Raw genomic sequence first — 16365 nt, 5'->3', positions numbered from 1 at the left:
GATTTGGCATGAGATTTGACACGTCAAATCGCATGCCAAATCAATGGCTATTCCTGGCAATGGCATCGTCTGTACTTCTTTTGGCGACTTTGGGGATTTGAACAGACATCTGTGCATGAACCCACAGATGTCTGTCAAATCGCCCCCGAAGTCGGACTGCATTGCCAGTTTGAAATCAGTGTAGCTTTTATAAACATATACTCAACTGTCCCACGGTCAAGCGAAGTGGCCGCCCGAAGCCTCGGTTCTCACCCTCTCTGCATCACCGTCATTACTACTGTGGGCACCCGGCTGTGACAGCTTCCGGCATCACAGCAGGTGCGCACTGCATGTCCTGAATGGCCGGGCAATCTTCTGGGGCCTGTGACGTGTCCCAGAAGATTGCGGGGAGGAAGGGGGAGAGGAGAACTTCTGCTCAAGTCGCCTATTCGGCCCGAGCGGAAATGGCAGCTGGTTACCTGTCAAAACTAGGTACCCACCCACCTTCCCCCAAAAAAATGACACTACAAATGTGGTATGTCAGGGAGTCAGGATTTGGATGGACCTCCACTTTTATGGTCCTAGAGTGCCCTAGCCAGTCTCAAGACCTTAATCCCATAGAACATATGTGGAGAGAGCTGAAGGTTCGAGTTACCAAACGTCACCCTCGAAACCTTAAAGTGATTGTAAAGCTTTGTTTTTTTAAATAACAAACATGTTTTACGTACCTGCTCTGTGCAAGTGTTTTGCACAGAGTGGCCCCGATCCTCCTCTTCTGGGGTCCCCCGGTGGTGCTAATGGCTCCTCCTACGCATCGAGTTGCCCCAATGGAGAGCCGCATTCCATTGGGGCACCCATGCGGGTTCGCTCCAGAGTCCTGCTGCTGCGTCCATTGACACAGACAGCGGGACTTGGCCTTGCCCCCGGCTCCCATGTCACTGAATTTGATTGACAATGAAGACCCAAGACAGTGGCTGGAGCTGCATGGCTCGCGCTCGTATAACACTGGAACGATCAGGTTCAGGTAGGTAAAAGGGGGGGCTCTGTGGTGGGGCAGCTGCACCACAGAAGGTTTTTCGCCTTAATGCATATAGTGCATTAAGGTGAAAAACCACAAAACTTTACAACTCCTTTAATGACTTGGAGAGGATCTGCAAAGAGGAGTGGGACAAAATCCCTCCTGAGATGTGTACAAACCTTGTGGCCAACTACAAGAAACGTCTGATCTCTGTGATTGCCAACAAGGGTTTTGCCATCAAGTACTAACTTGTGTTTTGCGAAGGGCTCAAATACTTATTTCATTCATTAAAATGCAAATCAATTTATAACTTTTTTAAATGCGTTTTTCTGGGTTTTTTTGTTATTCTGGTTCTCGCTGTTAAAAAAAACCTACCATTAAAATTATAGACTGATCATTTCTTTGTCAGTGGGCAAACGTACAAAATCAGCAGGGGATCAAATACATTTTTCCCTCACTGTAAATGGGCAACAAAAGAGAATTGGTAGCAATACATGGGTAACAAATGAGATATGGTTCCAGTACATGGGCACTTAAAGAGAAATGGACAGCATCCTCACAGTGGGAGGAGATGGAGAGAGCATATACCTGTCTCCTCATGACTCTGTCCTCTCCTACAAGCAATTATTCTCCTCGGCCCAGTTTGAGACTTTGGGAGTGTCATTGATGTGACTACTCTAGTGGCCAAGAATCTGTGAAATGCTGTAACAGTAAATTCTTCCCCTTGCAGGGCCTGTGTCAAAGGGCTTTGGACTTGTGTCCATGGCATTAATTTGAGGTGCTTCTGAGAACTTTCAGAACTCATTGACAGGTGTATTTGACCTGCAGTCGATCTGCTTCTGACCTGCATTTGACCTACTTTATGTGGGTTTTGCATCCCTATAGATTTGTATGGGAAGGCAAAGCCCTTTTGAAGCAGACAGAAGCTCACTGACACAAGCTGTTATTGTAATGTCAAAGCAGTGGGTTGTTTAGTAGACCTTGTGCTGCTCTAAGGATCTCTGTTAAAGTGATATGAGATATAGAATCGTGGTGGTCCATGCTATACAGAAAGAAAAGGCCAATAGCTAAGGTGAATGAAGAAACTGGAAGAAACAGTGGCCTTTTTAATCATGTAGAATATGTTATTGAAGATCTAATGATAAATAGGGTGTTCCAGGGATCTGCAACCCTTTCATCGGGGACAATAAGAAGGGTAGCAAAGGAGAATTTGTGGCAATACATGGGCAACAGATGGAAAATGGTTGAGGGATAATTATTGCTGTCCAGTTTTCTGCCCCCTCCCCCCCTATTTACCTCTATTATAGCTCCAGGTTTCCTGTTTCTCCTGTCTTCGTCTAGCCACATACCTCGTCGCATTGGCAGTGGAAGGAGATAGAGAAAGCATATCCATGTCTCCTCCCGACTGTCCCCTTCCAGAATCAACTATTCTCCCGGCTCAATCTGAGACTTTAGGAGTGTCATTGATGTGACTACTCTAGTGTCCAGTAAGAGGTCAGGCCAAAGTTAACAGTCAGCAACCTGGAGACCCCAAAATCACTTTATTTAGGGTTCTTCCTAAGGCAAATGCTAGAGATTTTCTCAGCTTTATTCTTGTCAATATATGGTACAGCACTCATAGTGATGAAAGTCCCATTAAAAATTGCTTATGGAAAACACTACAATATTCATTCAGTTCACTGAAAATACACTTCAATGAGTATATTCCACGAAAACAGCATTTGGACACGCAGCAATTCAACTACAGGAAGTCCCCGAGTTACAAACATCTGAATTACATACGACTCGTACTTAAGAACGGAGGCAGGATGACTCTTTTTGGCTGGACTTAAAAAAAAAAATTACCTGTTCAAACTTGCATGCAAATTCAACTTATAAACAAACCTACAGAAACCTATTCGTAACCCAAGGACTTCCAGTACTCACTATGGAATCATGTCAGTGTCTGAATTACTGTGCAAACATAATACTTCATTGTTGGTGTTGCTATTCTGTTCTATAGAATTCACCATAACTGCAAGTTAATTGATAGCGGCAGCACGAATGTAAAAAGTTAAAGTAATTTCTATAACTTTTATTTTTTTTTATTACACCACTGTGACCTTGTTGTTTGCCAACAATTGAGAATTGTCCATGAGTTTCCTCTAGAGAGCGCACTCCAACGTTCTTTGTCTGATCTGTAATATGGAGGTGTGATGCCGCCTGATAATAGTGATATAAAGCTGCAGTAAATCATTGTATTATCCCGCTCGTCTCTGGAAACGTGTGAAACGCTGCTGTCTGAGCTGATGATTTCTCGGCTGTGTCAGGGTCATTCATGTGCGCTGCGCTTTTGTCCTGCTCTTTAAAAGGTCTCACTTAGAATGCTCCGCGCCTGCACAGACAAACCGTAGAGCTGGACCTTTGACGGAGATGTGTCTGCTCTCTCGTCTTGCTGGATGTAAACCGGTGTGCTGGATTATCATTTAGCTCAAGTTCTCTATACTTTGAAACATTGCCAGACCGTTAAACTCACAGTTCAAAAATGTGACCTGTCCAAATGTTTCTAACTCTGCTCAGCCACTCTTGAGATTCACACAACTTCTGCTGCACGAAACACCTAGCAGAGTGACACCACTCTCCAGTTCTTCATCTTCCTGTGTCACCCATGGGCTTGTTGAATAGTGGTCAAAAAGCTGAACTTCGGCCAAACTGCTACACACACCGATAAATAACGTGTGTATGGGGGCTGTTTAGCATCTAAAGGCTTTGTATCTCTGTCTGTACAATTCTGAGATGCGCACAGCTCTGCCACGCAGCACAGCCATGTTTGGGGAGGGGAACTTGTTTTTCAGAGGTTGGCCTTGAGTACCATTAAAGACCAGGTGTTTGCCTTAGCAATCTTCTTTCAGTGACCGCTAGCCACGCACTCTTTAGTTCGTACCTTCATTCAGGGAGTTCGACATGTGGCTCCACCTGTACAGTCTCTTTTGCCGCCGTGGGATTTAAGCTTAGTGCTCTCAGTTCTCCAGAAACCTCCATTTGAGAATAATCGGGAGATTCCCTTGCCTATGTTGTCCCAGAAAGTGGCATTCTTGATGGCTAATACATCGGCCCATAGGGTGTCAGAGCTGGCCATATTATCCTGCCATACTCCCTATTTGGTGCTTCACAGAGATAAGGTGGTTCTTCGTCCCTGTCTATCGTTCCTACCAAAAGTTGTCTTGGACTTTCATTTGAATGAGGAAATTGTGTTGCCTGCCTTGTGTCCCAAGCCGGCTCACCCCAAGGAATTTGCTTTGCATGCCTTGGATGAGGTTTGAGTGATTCGGGTGTATCTGGCAGCCACTGAGTCCTTTCGGAGGTCAGATTCGCATTTTGTGGTTACACAAGGATCAAGGAAAGGGCTGGCCACTGCTTCGGCTACCATCTCCAGATGGATCAGACGGTGACTCAGGTGTATTCTATAGTGGTCGGGTTCCTCCTTTCCCTATCACAACTCATTCTACTTGGGCGATTAGTACGTCTTGGGTTTTCTGTCATCAAGCGTCAGTGTCTATCAAAGTAGATATTTTGGCATCTGCGAGAGCTTCTTTTGGCCGCAAGGTTTTGCAGGCTGCTGTTTAAGAGGGGCTGTTCCCTCTTGAGGGGTGTTTTTCTTTAAATTTTTATTTCAGATAGGGCTCCTATGACTCGGTTAGGGCTCTTGTGTTTAGCCTTGGGATATTTTCCCCACCCCTCATTTTCCTTCTGGCACTGCTTATATAGTCAGAATTAATGGAGCGCTGTGTCCACCGATGATCTGAAAGAGAAAATAGGATTTACTTACTGTAAAATCAATTTCTCTGAGTTTATCGACGGACACAGCACCCACCCCTCTATGGAGTTTTGATACTTCTAAGACCCCTTTCACACTGTGCCGTCAGTGGTAAAGCGGCGCTATTTTTAGCGCCACTTTACCGTAATTTTAGTGGCGCTATTCGGCCGCTAGCAGGGCAGTTTTAACCCCCCGCTAGTGGCCGAAAAGAGGTTAAATCCGCCCACGAAATGCTGCCGTAGCGGCATTTTGCCGGTGGTATCACAGCACTGCCCCATTGATTTCAATGGGGAGCAGCGGTGGAGGAGCGGTGAGTTCACCACTCCTTCACCGCTCCAAAGAAGCTGCTGGCAGGACTTTTTCTGATGCCCTGCCAGCGCACCGCTCCACTGTGAAAGCCCTCAGGCTTTCACACTGGAATGAATGGAGCAACTGTTTTAGGGCGGTTTGCAGGCGCTATTTTTAACGCTATAGCACCTGCAAAACGCTCCAGTGTGAAAGGGGTCTAATACTACTTGCTACTAAACTGAATACCTATAGCAGAGAGGGGGTTATATACCAGCTGAGGACAGCCCATGGGCGTAGCCAAGGGTTTTTTTTGTTCTCCCTAGTCCTACTCCTGCAGAAGGCGATATAACCCTATAGTAAGGATTAATGGTGCGCTTTGTCCGTCGATGAACTCCGAGAACTGAATTTTACAGTGAGTACAAAAATCCTATTTTTCTCTGCTACAGATTCGCTAACTGGTCTCCTCCCCACTCTCACTTTTTGGCTGGACATTGAAAGGAGAAGGAGCATTCTGATGAGCTTCTGTCTCCATCACCCTGTTCCCTCCTCCTTTCAGCATGCTCCTTATGTTGCTTCTCCCTCCCCCTTTGTGAGCTCTGCAGTGATCACTGTGACCAATCACAGCGATCACGTCAGTTGTTCCAAATGGTTTTCATTCATAGCCATTCATTGTGTACTATTGTGATGTCTGTGATTGGTCACAGTGATCACATGGTACAAGGCCAATCATTTATATCACAATAGTACACAATTGCACATGAATGGATGGTATTCACAAAGTAAAAATTATTTTTTACACAGTGACCATCAATGTAATAGGCATTCACAGTTTAAAAAAAAAACATGATCACCTTCCCAGAGTAGTATATTGTCACTAAGGTGACACTGTACTGCTCTTGTGATTATGCAAAAACATTGTAAAAAAGAAAACAAATGGTAATAAAAAGGTGTCCTTTTTTTTTTTTTTTTCTTACATACTGTCACAAGTCGGTGTCCCTAATCACCACCACACCAGTCATATAGTGATGTTGTACTGCTCTGGTGACAGTATTTAAAAGAAAAAATAATGTGAAAAATAACCAAATTTTATTTTATTTCTTCCAAAAAATTGTGGCAAAAAATTACTTAAAAAAACTGATCATGCCTCTTCCTAAATACCTTGAGAGGTATACTTTTAAAAAATGGGTCATATTGGAGGGTATCTGTACTATCCTGACATTTTAGGACCCCAAGATAGGCAGTCAGTATATTAGGATTGAAGTGGTTAAAAATGCACTGCACCACTGCATTTTGTATGCCATTAACAATACATTGACACCCACATGCAGATTGCAAGGGGCAACGCATTCTCTTGCAGTTAGGGAAATGTGCATGGAACGTGCCTTTACCGCACCATATTCTGTTTTTTTTTTTTAATTTATAACACTGACCGGGAAAAATATGTAATCTCTCGGAATTAAAAAAATCATATAAGGGGCGGAATAAAAATCATAATAATTACCCAAAAATGCTGATGAGGGGTTTAGGTGAAAATTTTCACTTGCTCGGTGGTAATGTCCGTTGGGTAATGAGTGGAAACGAGTGCAGTGGATCCTGGATTCATAGCACTGAGGAAACCAGAAGGGTCATTTTGGTTTTTCTTGACTTTTTTTTTGTTTTAAAGAAGAACAAAGTTTTTTCAACATGAATTATTTTTGTAAAGGATAGAATTTTACTTATTTAAAAATTAACAAACATGTTGTAAACATGTTATACTTACTTGCTCTAAGCAGTGGTAATGCACAGAACAGACCTGATCCTCTTCTTCTTTGGTCTCCTGCCAGCAATCCTGGCTCCTCCCCACTGCCGAGTGCCCACTTGCTATGAGGTCACTTGTGTGTGCTCGCTACTGAGGCGACTCTGTGTGTCCATAAGACATTGAGAGCTTGGCTTGCCCCCCTCCCCTCCCTCTTCACTGGCTTTGATTGACATCAGCAGGAGCTGATGGCTCCCACTGCTGTGTCTGAGCCAATGAGGAAGCCTGAGCCTTTGCTCTCATGCAGATCAATGAATCGAGATTGGGTTTAGATAAGTATTTAGGGAGGGCTTGGAGGGTAGCTGCATGCAGGTAATTACCTTCATGCAGAGAATGCATGAAGGTAAAACACCTTCTGCCTTTAGAACCATGTAATCCTTATGCTGCTATCCTTAGTAAATAGATACATTTGACATTTTCTCAGTTGGTTCCTGCTTTCTGGCCTAGGCCAACATGATACATCCCAGGAGTTTTCATTGGCATTGGAGGAGGGAAGGAGGGGCTTTCTCAGCTAAGCACATCCTCCTGCCTGAATGCCTGAGCTAAGGACAGATTGATTCCAGGAAGTTAATGCCACTTAAATCATCTGCCCTTACTCCAGATGGCCATGGCTAGAAATGCTAGAGGGGTGTTTTTCAAAGTGATTTCTTTACAAAGTAAAGCATGGAGGCTATAGAGGTGCACTGAATCAAAACTTTGATACTGAAACTGAAATTATATATAAATTGTATTGTATTTGACTGTTTAATTAATATCATGAATTTATTGTTGGCTATTATCAGCACCTTTAGGGCAAGGAAAGCTCAAGAAAAATACATCACTTTAAATTCTATGTATATCTTCACACTGGTCCCTTGTGCTTCCGTTGTGGTGTTAAAAATCTTGCTTGCTGCATTTTTGGTGAGTTAAAAAAAAGAACGCACCAAAAACGCTCCTCCCGCATCAATAACGCACCTGTGTTACAGTTTTGATACAGTTTTTGAGTCACATGACCTATGAAAAACACAACATAAGCACAGTAAAATCGAGGTAAAATTGCGTGCGTTTTCGGCACTATTATCGGCACCTTTTGCTCTATCAGCAAACTGCCAAAAAAAACATTTTCGCCCGCTGAAATTTTGGTGCATCTCTAATGGAAATATGGATGGATGGGGAAGTTTGCTTTAAGCCTGGTTCACACTAATAGTTTTTTTTTTTTTTCGTTCCAAAAAAAAGCTGACAGCTTCAGTCGGAGCTGCTGTACTAATGATCCAACGTTATTACAGCGATCTCCCCCCGCTGAGCTGTTGTGTTCTGACAGGAGGACACCTCTCCCCGCTGGGACACTTAGATCAGCGTTCCCATTGGCTGAGAGCGCTGATTGGAAGTCGGTCAGCTGCTGGTTTTCCAAACTGCCGGCTTCTGACGGACTGACTGACATACACATGGACCGAGTCTCGGATGTTTTTTTTTTTTTTTTTTAAGGGCCGATGTCTCCCGACATTCAGCCCGTGTGTACTTGGCATTAGATACTAAAAATTAATCAAACAGGGTTTTCATTTGTGGTGCTCAGATACAGTTAAAAGAGTTGTAAAGGAAGAAGAGTTTTTTATCTTAAAACTGTTCAAAAGGCATTTTCCCTCATTTAGGGGCCCATTTACATTATTGTTGTATGCAAGTTATGTTGTGTTAAAGTGGTTGTAAACCTCTGAAATGAAAAATGAACAACGCATATTGTATGCTTAGCATACTAGATCAGCAACACTGACATGTAACAAGGGATGCAAAGAAATATTTTGTGTTTTTTAAAAAAATGGCATTCAGTTTGGGTTTTTTTCCCTGTATTGGTCCTTTTCGAGTTGAAGAAAAGTGACTTCCATTGTTCTGTGTGCGGATTACTATAATCCTAACAATTAAATTTAAAGCAAAGTAGTGTGCACTTTTAGCACTAACATCCAAATGGCCTTTTTACGTAGCTCCCCTTCCTCCTCCATTGTGTTATGTCTGTAAATAAGGAAGTCAACCTTCATTAGTAAGATGGTAAACTTGAGGATATATTTGTGATTTTTGGGGAAGAATTCTCCCATGCGCACCAAGCACCCTTTCTCAAGGCCAACCCAACATACATATAGAGTACAATATAGCTTTTGGCAATCTGAATACTCAGGGCTGAACAAGTATTGCTAAATGCAAGAAGCTTGTGTCTTCCTATTTAAATCTTGGTGTCCTCTGTGAATTTCTTACGGATCGGTGCGTTAATCTAGCATTAAACTTTTCCTGCACTTTGCCTCTGTAATAAAGACCGCTCACTGCTGCTCTCTCTCCTTCTGCAGGGTGCCTGGTCTTGTCTCCGCCCCCTGCTGTAGTTTTCTGCAGGCAGTCTGTAGTGGGTGGAGTCTATTAGGTCTCTCCCACAGCTCTGCTTTCGGCACAGGCTATATCTAGCTCAGCAAAAATGACATCATTACCTTTACAAGGTAATTCAGGGTTTGTAAATTAATTAATTGCACACCAAGTGAATTTACTATTTAGCTTTTGTGGCTTTTGAGGAATATTTATAATAAAAGTTTTAGTGGCCAGAGTTCAGATTTAAGTGATGTCACAATGACGTGTCACAGCGATTATTTTCCTGTTTAATGTCTTTACAGAGCAAATTGGACAGAATATTTTGGAGAACCTGAACCAGGATCGGGAGAAGATCCAGAGAGCAAGAGAGCGAGTAAGTCACCGTGTCTGCACCAATAGTCTCTTAAAATGTTTCTAAACCCAGGACCCTGCATTCACTATATCTGGTCTCCCACAGTACACAAAACATGGAAATGCAATTATTTTAGTAAATGTAACCACTTCAGCTCCGGAAGGATTTGCCCCCTTAATGACCAGGCCATGTTTTGCGATACGGCACTGCGTTGATTTAACTGACAATTGCACGGTCGTGTGGTGCTGTACTCAAACAAAATTGACGTCTTTTTTTTACCCACAAATAGAGCTTTCTTTTTGTGGGTTTCTTTTCAGCAGTTTTTTTTTTTTTTTTTTGCGCTTTTTTGAAAAAAACAAACAATTTTTTTTACTTTCTGCTATAATACATATCTAAAAAAAAATTATTTATTCATCAGTTTAGGCCGATATGTATTCTTCTACATATTTTTTGTAAAAAATACAATATTGGTTGGTTTGTGCAAAAGTTATCCCGTCTACAAACTGCAGGATAGATTTAGAGACTTTTATCTTTTATTGTTTTTACTGGTAATGGCGGCAATCTGTGATTTTTAGCAGGACTGCGACAATGTGGCTGACAAATCTGACCCCAAATGACACTTTTTGGGGACCAGTGACATTATTACATTGATCAGTGCTATAAAAATGCACTGATCAATGTAAAAATGACACTGGCAGGGAAGGGGTTAACACTAGGGGGCGATCAAGGGGTTAACAGTGTTCCCTCACTGTGTTCTAACTGTAGGGAGGATGGGCTGCCAGGAACATGACAGAGATCACTGCTCCTGATCACTGGGAACAGTAGATCTCTGTCATGTCCCTAGGCAGAACAGGGAAATGCCTTGTTTACATAGGCAGTTGCCCGTTCTGCCTGTGTACAGGGCGATCGTGGGTGGCCGCCGCCGGACAATGAGTCCGCGGAACCCGTGGGCATGCGCCACTATCCTCCTTGTACGGACTGACATACGTCAGTTCGCGCAGGAGGACCAACCTGCCGCAGTATATTTGCATGAGCAGATCGGTAAGTGGTTAAACTGCTAAATACCTTACAGTTACAGCAGACTTGTGATTTCTGTCAGTGTCTGGTTAAAGCTTGTAGGAGGAGTTTTCATTCTACTCGGACTATCCTATCAGGCTGCAGGACCCCTGACCCTCTGTCTGTTTTTTTTTGTTTTTTTTTTTGTTTCATCAGTCTATCAATTAAGGGTGTGGTTAATTGCTCCCAGGTGACTATTTAACTTGTTGTAGGACTCAGTTGAGCGTGCTCAGTTTGAAGCTGTGGAGCTTGGTGTAAGTGGAGCTTTTTTAAGTGGGAGTTATAAACAAGAGTTAGAGTATACAAGTCTTGCTGTCTGTTGGTGTGTGTATTGCTGCTGTCTGCTGGTGTGTGTATTGCTGCTGTCTGCTGGTGTGTGTATTGCTGCTGTCTGCTGGTGTGTGTATTGCTGCTGTCTGTTGGTGTGTGTATTGCTGCTGTCTGTTGGTGTGTGTATTGCTGCTGTCTGTTGGTGTGTGTATTGCTGCTGTCTGTTGGTGTGTGTATTGCTGCTGTCTGTTGGTGTTTGCTGGGTTGCATTTTGGGGACTTTTCCTTTTAGTTTTTATCTTGCCTTTTGCTGTCACTTTTTAAATAGCTTTTTTTTTTTTTTTTTTTGTTTTTTTTTTGTTTTTTGTTTCATCAGTCTATCAATTAAGGGTGTGGTTAATTGCTCCCAGGTGACTATTTAACTTGTTGTAGGACTCAGTTGAGCGTGCTCAGTTTGAAGCTGTGGAGCTTGGTGTAAGTGGAGCTTTTTTAAGTGGGAGTTATAAACAAGAGTTTAAAACAGGAGGTTATAACAGGGGTCATAGTACCTGTGTAGTGTGAGTATCTGAGTGTTGTCTGAGTAGTGTGTGTGGATCGTTAGTACTTGTGTATTGTGTACCTGTGTATTGTCTTGAGTATTAGTGCCAGGAAGCTAGTTGTTAGGTAATTTGGACAGGGTAAAATCCCCAAATCCTCACTAAATTTAATAGGTACGATGCCCGGCGGGTGTGGAGAGGCGACTCTTTGTACATCTTGCCGCATGTATGCGTTCCTTGATCATCCGATCGAGGGCGAATACTGCTGTGCAAAATGTAAGCACATTGTTTCCCTGGAAGCCCAGGTTCTGAATCTGGGGAAGCAACTGTCAGCACTGAGAAGTCCCTCCATACTAAAGGTGAGCCAGGAACGTACACGGCAGGTGCCGGCAGGGGCCAGCACAGAGGCGGGTGGAGACAAAGAGGTGCAGGCACTAGCAAAGAGTAGATGGGTGACAGTCAGGAGGGGTAGAGGGGGAAGTGCCAGGGAGGCCGATCCAGGACTGGAGCATCCCAATAAGTACGCTCCATTGAGTGACATTGGTGTAACCAGTCAGGGACCAGCACTGCTGGAGTTGAGGGACTCTCCTAGCTGCCAGGGGAAGAACTCCTCCAGTGAGAGTGGGGGGGCAGCAAAGGGAAAGGAAAGACAAATTCTGGTGGTAGGGGACTCAATTCTTAGAAGGACAGAGAGGGCAATCTGTAACCAAGACCTGAAGCGCCGAACAGTATGTTGTCTACCGGGCGCTCGGGTTCGGCACATCACGGATCTTGTGGACAGATTACTGGCAGGGGCTGGGGAAGACCCGGCTGTCATGGTGCACGTTGGCACCAATGACAAAGTCAGAGGCAGATGGAGTGTCCTAAAGAACGATTTTAGGGACTTAGGAGCTAAATTGAGGAAAAGGACCTCCAAGGTAGTGTTCTCAGGAATACTACCGGTACATCGAGCCACACCAGAGAGGCAGAGGGAGATTAGGGAAGTAAACAAGTGGCTGAAGAGCTGGTGTAGTAAGGAGGGGTTTGGGTTCCTGGAGGACTGGGCCGACTTCTCAGTCGGTAACCGGTACTATAGAAGGGACGGACTGCACCTAAATGAGGAGGGTGCAGATCTGCTGGGAATGAAGATGGCCAAAAAGTTAGAGGGGTTTTTAAACTAGGCGATGGGGGGGAGGGTCCAGAGACAGTGATAGCCAGCGCGGAAGATATTCCAGAGGGTAGTATTGGGGGCATTAGTGGTAGGTTAACCAAAGCACAAAAACACAAGGTGAGTATAGTAGCAAGTCCAAGTTGCAGTCTTGAAACACCCAATACGAGGACAATATGTGACCGGTCTAAACTATGTGGCATGTTCACCAATGCCAGGAGCCTGGCGGACAAGATGGGTGAACTAGAGATACTGTTGTACAAGGAGGATTTGGATTTTGTGGGAATTTCAGAGACCTGGTTCAACAGCTCTCATGATTGGCTGGCAAACATTCAAGGGTATACCCTATACCGCAAGGATAGAGAGGGTAAAAAAGGGGGAGGGGTATGCCTATATATCAAGAATAATGTACAAGTGAATGTGAGAGATGACATCACTGAGGGGGCTAGGGAGGAGGTGGAATCTTTATGGGTAGAGCTCCAAAGGGATGAAGCTAAGGGGAAAATAATACTGGGAGTATGCTATAGGCCCCCTAACCTGTGGGGGGAAGTGGAGACGGATCTCCTATCACAAATTGGATTAGCAGCAAGGATGGGAAGTGTTATCATAATGGGGGATTTTAATTATCCAGACATAGACTGGGCGGAGGGAACCGCGCATTCATTTAAGGCTCGCCAGTTCCTTAATGTCTTGCAGGACAATTTTATGGGTCAGATGGTAGACGCACCAACTAGAAATAAAACATTACTAGATCTACTGATTACCAACAATACAGACCTGATAACAGATGTGGAAATACGGGGCAATTTAGGTAACAGCGATCACAGGTCAATTAGTTTCAGTATAAATCACACAAATAGGAGACATGAAGGGAACACAAAGACACTGAATTTCAAAAGAGCCAACTTCCCTAAACTACAAACCTTGCTAAAAGGCATAAATTGGGATAAAATATTAGGAACAAAGAATACAGAGGAGAGATGGGTTTGCTTTAAGAGCATATTAAATAAGGGCATTAGCCAATGTATCCCATTGGGTAATAAATTTAAAAGAGCGAACAAACATCCTGGATGGCTTAACTCCAATGTAAAAATGCATATAAAAGCAAAGGAGAAGGCCTTCAAAAAATACAAGGTTGAGGGATCATCCACAGCATTCAGAATTTATAAAGAATGCAATAAGAAATGTAAGGGTGCAATTAGGATGGCTAAGATAGAACATGAAAGACACATAGCGGAGGAGAGCAAAAAAAATCCCAAGAAATTCTTTAAGTATGTAAACAGTAAAAAAGGGAGGACAGACCATATTGGCCCCATAAAGAATGAGGAAGGACATCTGGTTACAAAGGATGGGGAGATGGCAGAGGTATTGAATTTATTCTTCTCCTCAGTATTCACGAGTGAATCGGGGGGCTTCAGTAACCAAAACTGCAGTGTTTATCCTCATGACACAACACAGGAAGCACCTACATGGTTAACAGAGGACGGAATTAAAATTAGACTTGAGAAACTTAACATTAATAAATCACCGGGACCAGATGGCTTGCATCCGAGGGTACTTAGGGAACTCAGTCAGGTGATTGCCAGACCGTTGTTCCTAATTTTTACAGACAGTCTATTGACTGGAATGGTGCCAGCTGATTGGAGAAAAGCCAATGTAGCACCAATATTTAAAAAGGGCCCAAAAAACATCCCTGGGAATTACAGACCAGTTAGCCTAACATCAATAGTATGTAAACTCTTGGAGGGGATGATAAGGGACTATATACAAGATTTTAGTAATAAGAATTATATCATTAGCAGTAATCAGCATGGATTCATGAAGAATCGTTCTTGCCAAACCAATCTATTAACCTTCTATGAGGAGGTGAGTTGCCATCTAGATAAAGGAAGGCTCGTAGACGTGGTGTATCTGGATTTTGCAAAAGCATTTGACACAGTTCCCCATAAACGTTTACTGTACAAAATAAGGTGCGTTGGCATGGACCATAGGGTGAGTACATGGATTGAAAACTGGCTACAAGGGCGTGTTCAGAGGGTGGTGATAAATGGGGAGTACTCAGAATGGTCAGGGGTGGGTAGTGGGGTCCCCCAGGGTTCTGTGCTGGGACCAATCCTATTTAATTTGTTCATAAATGACCTGGAGGATGGGATAAACAGTTCCATCTCTGTATTTGCAGACGATACTAAGCTAAGCAGGGCAATAACTTCTCCGCAGGATGTGGAAATCTTGCAAAAAGACCTGAACAAATTAATGGGGTGGGCGACTACATGGCAAATGAGGTTCAATGTAGAAAAATGTAAAATAATGCATTTGGGTGTCAAAAATATGAATGCAATCTATACACTGGGGGGAGAACCTCTGGGGGAATCTAGGATGGAAAAGGACTTGGGGGTCCTAGTGGATGATAGGCTCAGCAACGGCATGCAATGCCAAGCTGCTGCTAATAAAGCAAACAGAATATTGGCATGCATTAAAAGGGGGATCAACTGCAGAGATAAAACGATAATTCTCCCGCTCTACAAGACTCTGGTCCGCCCGCACCTGGAGTATGCTGTCCAGTTCTGGGCACCAGTCCTCAGGAGGGACGTACTGGAAATGGAGCGAGTACAAAGAAGGGCAACAAAGCTAATAAAGGGTCTGGAGGATCTTAGTTATGAGGAAAGGTTGCGAGCACTGAACTTATTCTCTCTGGAGAAGAGACGCTTGAGAGGGGATATGATTTCAATTTACAAATACTGTACTGGTGACCCCACAATAGGGATAAAACTTTTTCGCAGAAGAGAGTTTAATAAGACTCGTGGCCACTCATTGCAATTAGAGGAAAAGAGGTTTAACCTTAAACTACGTAGAGGGTTCTTTACTGTAAGAGCGGCAAGGATGTGGAATTCCCTTCCACAGGCGGTGGTCTCAGCGGGGAGCATTGATAGCTTCAAGAAACTATTAGATAATCACCTGAATGACCGCAATATACAGGGATATGTAATGTAATAATGACACATAATCACACACATAGGTTGGACTTGATGGACTTGTGTCTTTTTTCAACCTCACCTACTATGTAACTATGTAACTATGGACAGTGCTGATTGGCTCTGTGCCGATCACATGCACCCTTCCAAAAAAAAAAAAATCTGGCAATGCACACCAAGCTGAGCATGTGCAGAGTGCCTCCTAGGACTCTGTTCTGTTAGCAGATGGATTGGGGACAGTAATAGAAGGGGAGGAACAGAGAAGACAGGATCAAACAGTCCTTTTACACAATGTAGAGGATTAAAGTGGATGTAAACCCAAAATTTTTTTTTTTTTTTTGATACCGTACTGTAGAGTATGACATGTCCTATCATTTGAGCCCAGTCTTGCCACACAGAGTTAATCCATCTCTGAGCAATCCTCTTTTATTGTTCAGTGAGAAATATCTTGACAAACTGACAAAAACTTTGTGAAATCCTCCCCCTTGCTGTGAGTGACAGGTGATTTACATATCTCGTGCACTAGCCTAAGATGTGCATTATTTTTTAATTCCCACCCCCACTCCTTTCTTCGGCAGCTCTGCAAGGATTGGCTGTTCCACACCTCAGCATGATTTGGCATGCTGAAGTCATGTGGTTACTTTCCTGTCTTTTCATTGGATGTTAGAGATCATAGCAGAAGTTCAGTGTAAGAAATACACAGGAGAAAATGTATATTGACAAGGGGAGTGTAGAGGTGGGCGGAGAGTCTACTGACATCACGACTCCACCCACCGAGCTCCAGACAACAGACCCACCCACAGAATCTGCAGTTTTTCGGCTCTCATAACAG

The 16365-nt window shown here is 43.5% G+C and overlaps 1 protein-coding gene across 7 annotated transcripts in view; it reads left to right on the top strand.

Moving 5' to 3' along the window:
• VTI1A (vesicle transport through interaction with t-SNAREs 1A) overlaps window positions 1–16365 on the top strand; it is a 678091-nt gene that overhangs the window by 427050 nt on the left and 234676 nt on the right. For all 7 annotated transcript variants that reach the window (XM_073595879.1, XM_073595874.1, XM_073595875.1 and 4 more), the window contains one exon: window positions 9504–9574. In XM_073595879.1, coding sequence (XP_073451980.1) covers window positions 9504–9574 — 71 coding nt within the window. The remainder of the gene's footprint in view (window positions 1–9503; window positions 9575–16365) is intronic.

The sequence above is a fragment of the Aquarana catesbeiana genome, linkage group LG08 (genome assembly GCF_042186555.1).
Source record: "Aquarana catesbeiana isolate 2022-GZ linkage group LG08, ASM4218655v1, whole genome shotgun sequence".
Lineage (NCBI taxonomy): Eukaryota > Metazoa > Chordata > Amphibia > Anura > Ranidae > Aquarana > Aquarana catesbeiana.
Note: the sequence above shows the minus strand (reverse complement) of the source record. Positions and strands in the feature narration are given on the sequence as shown.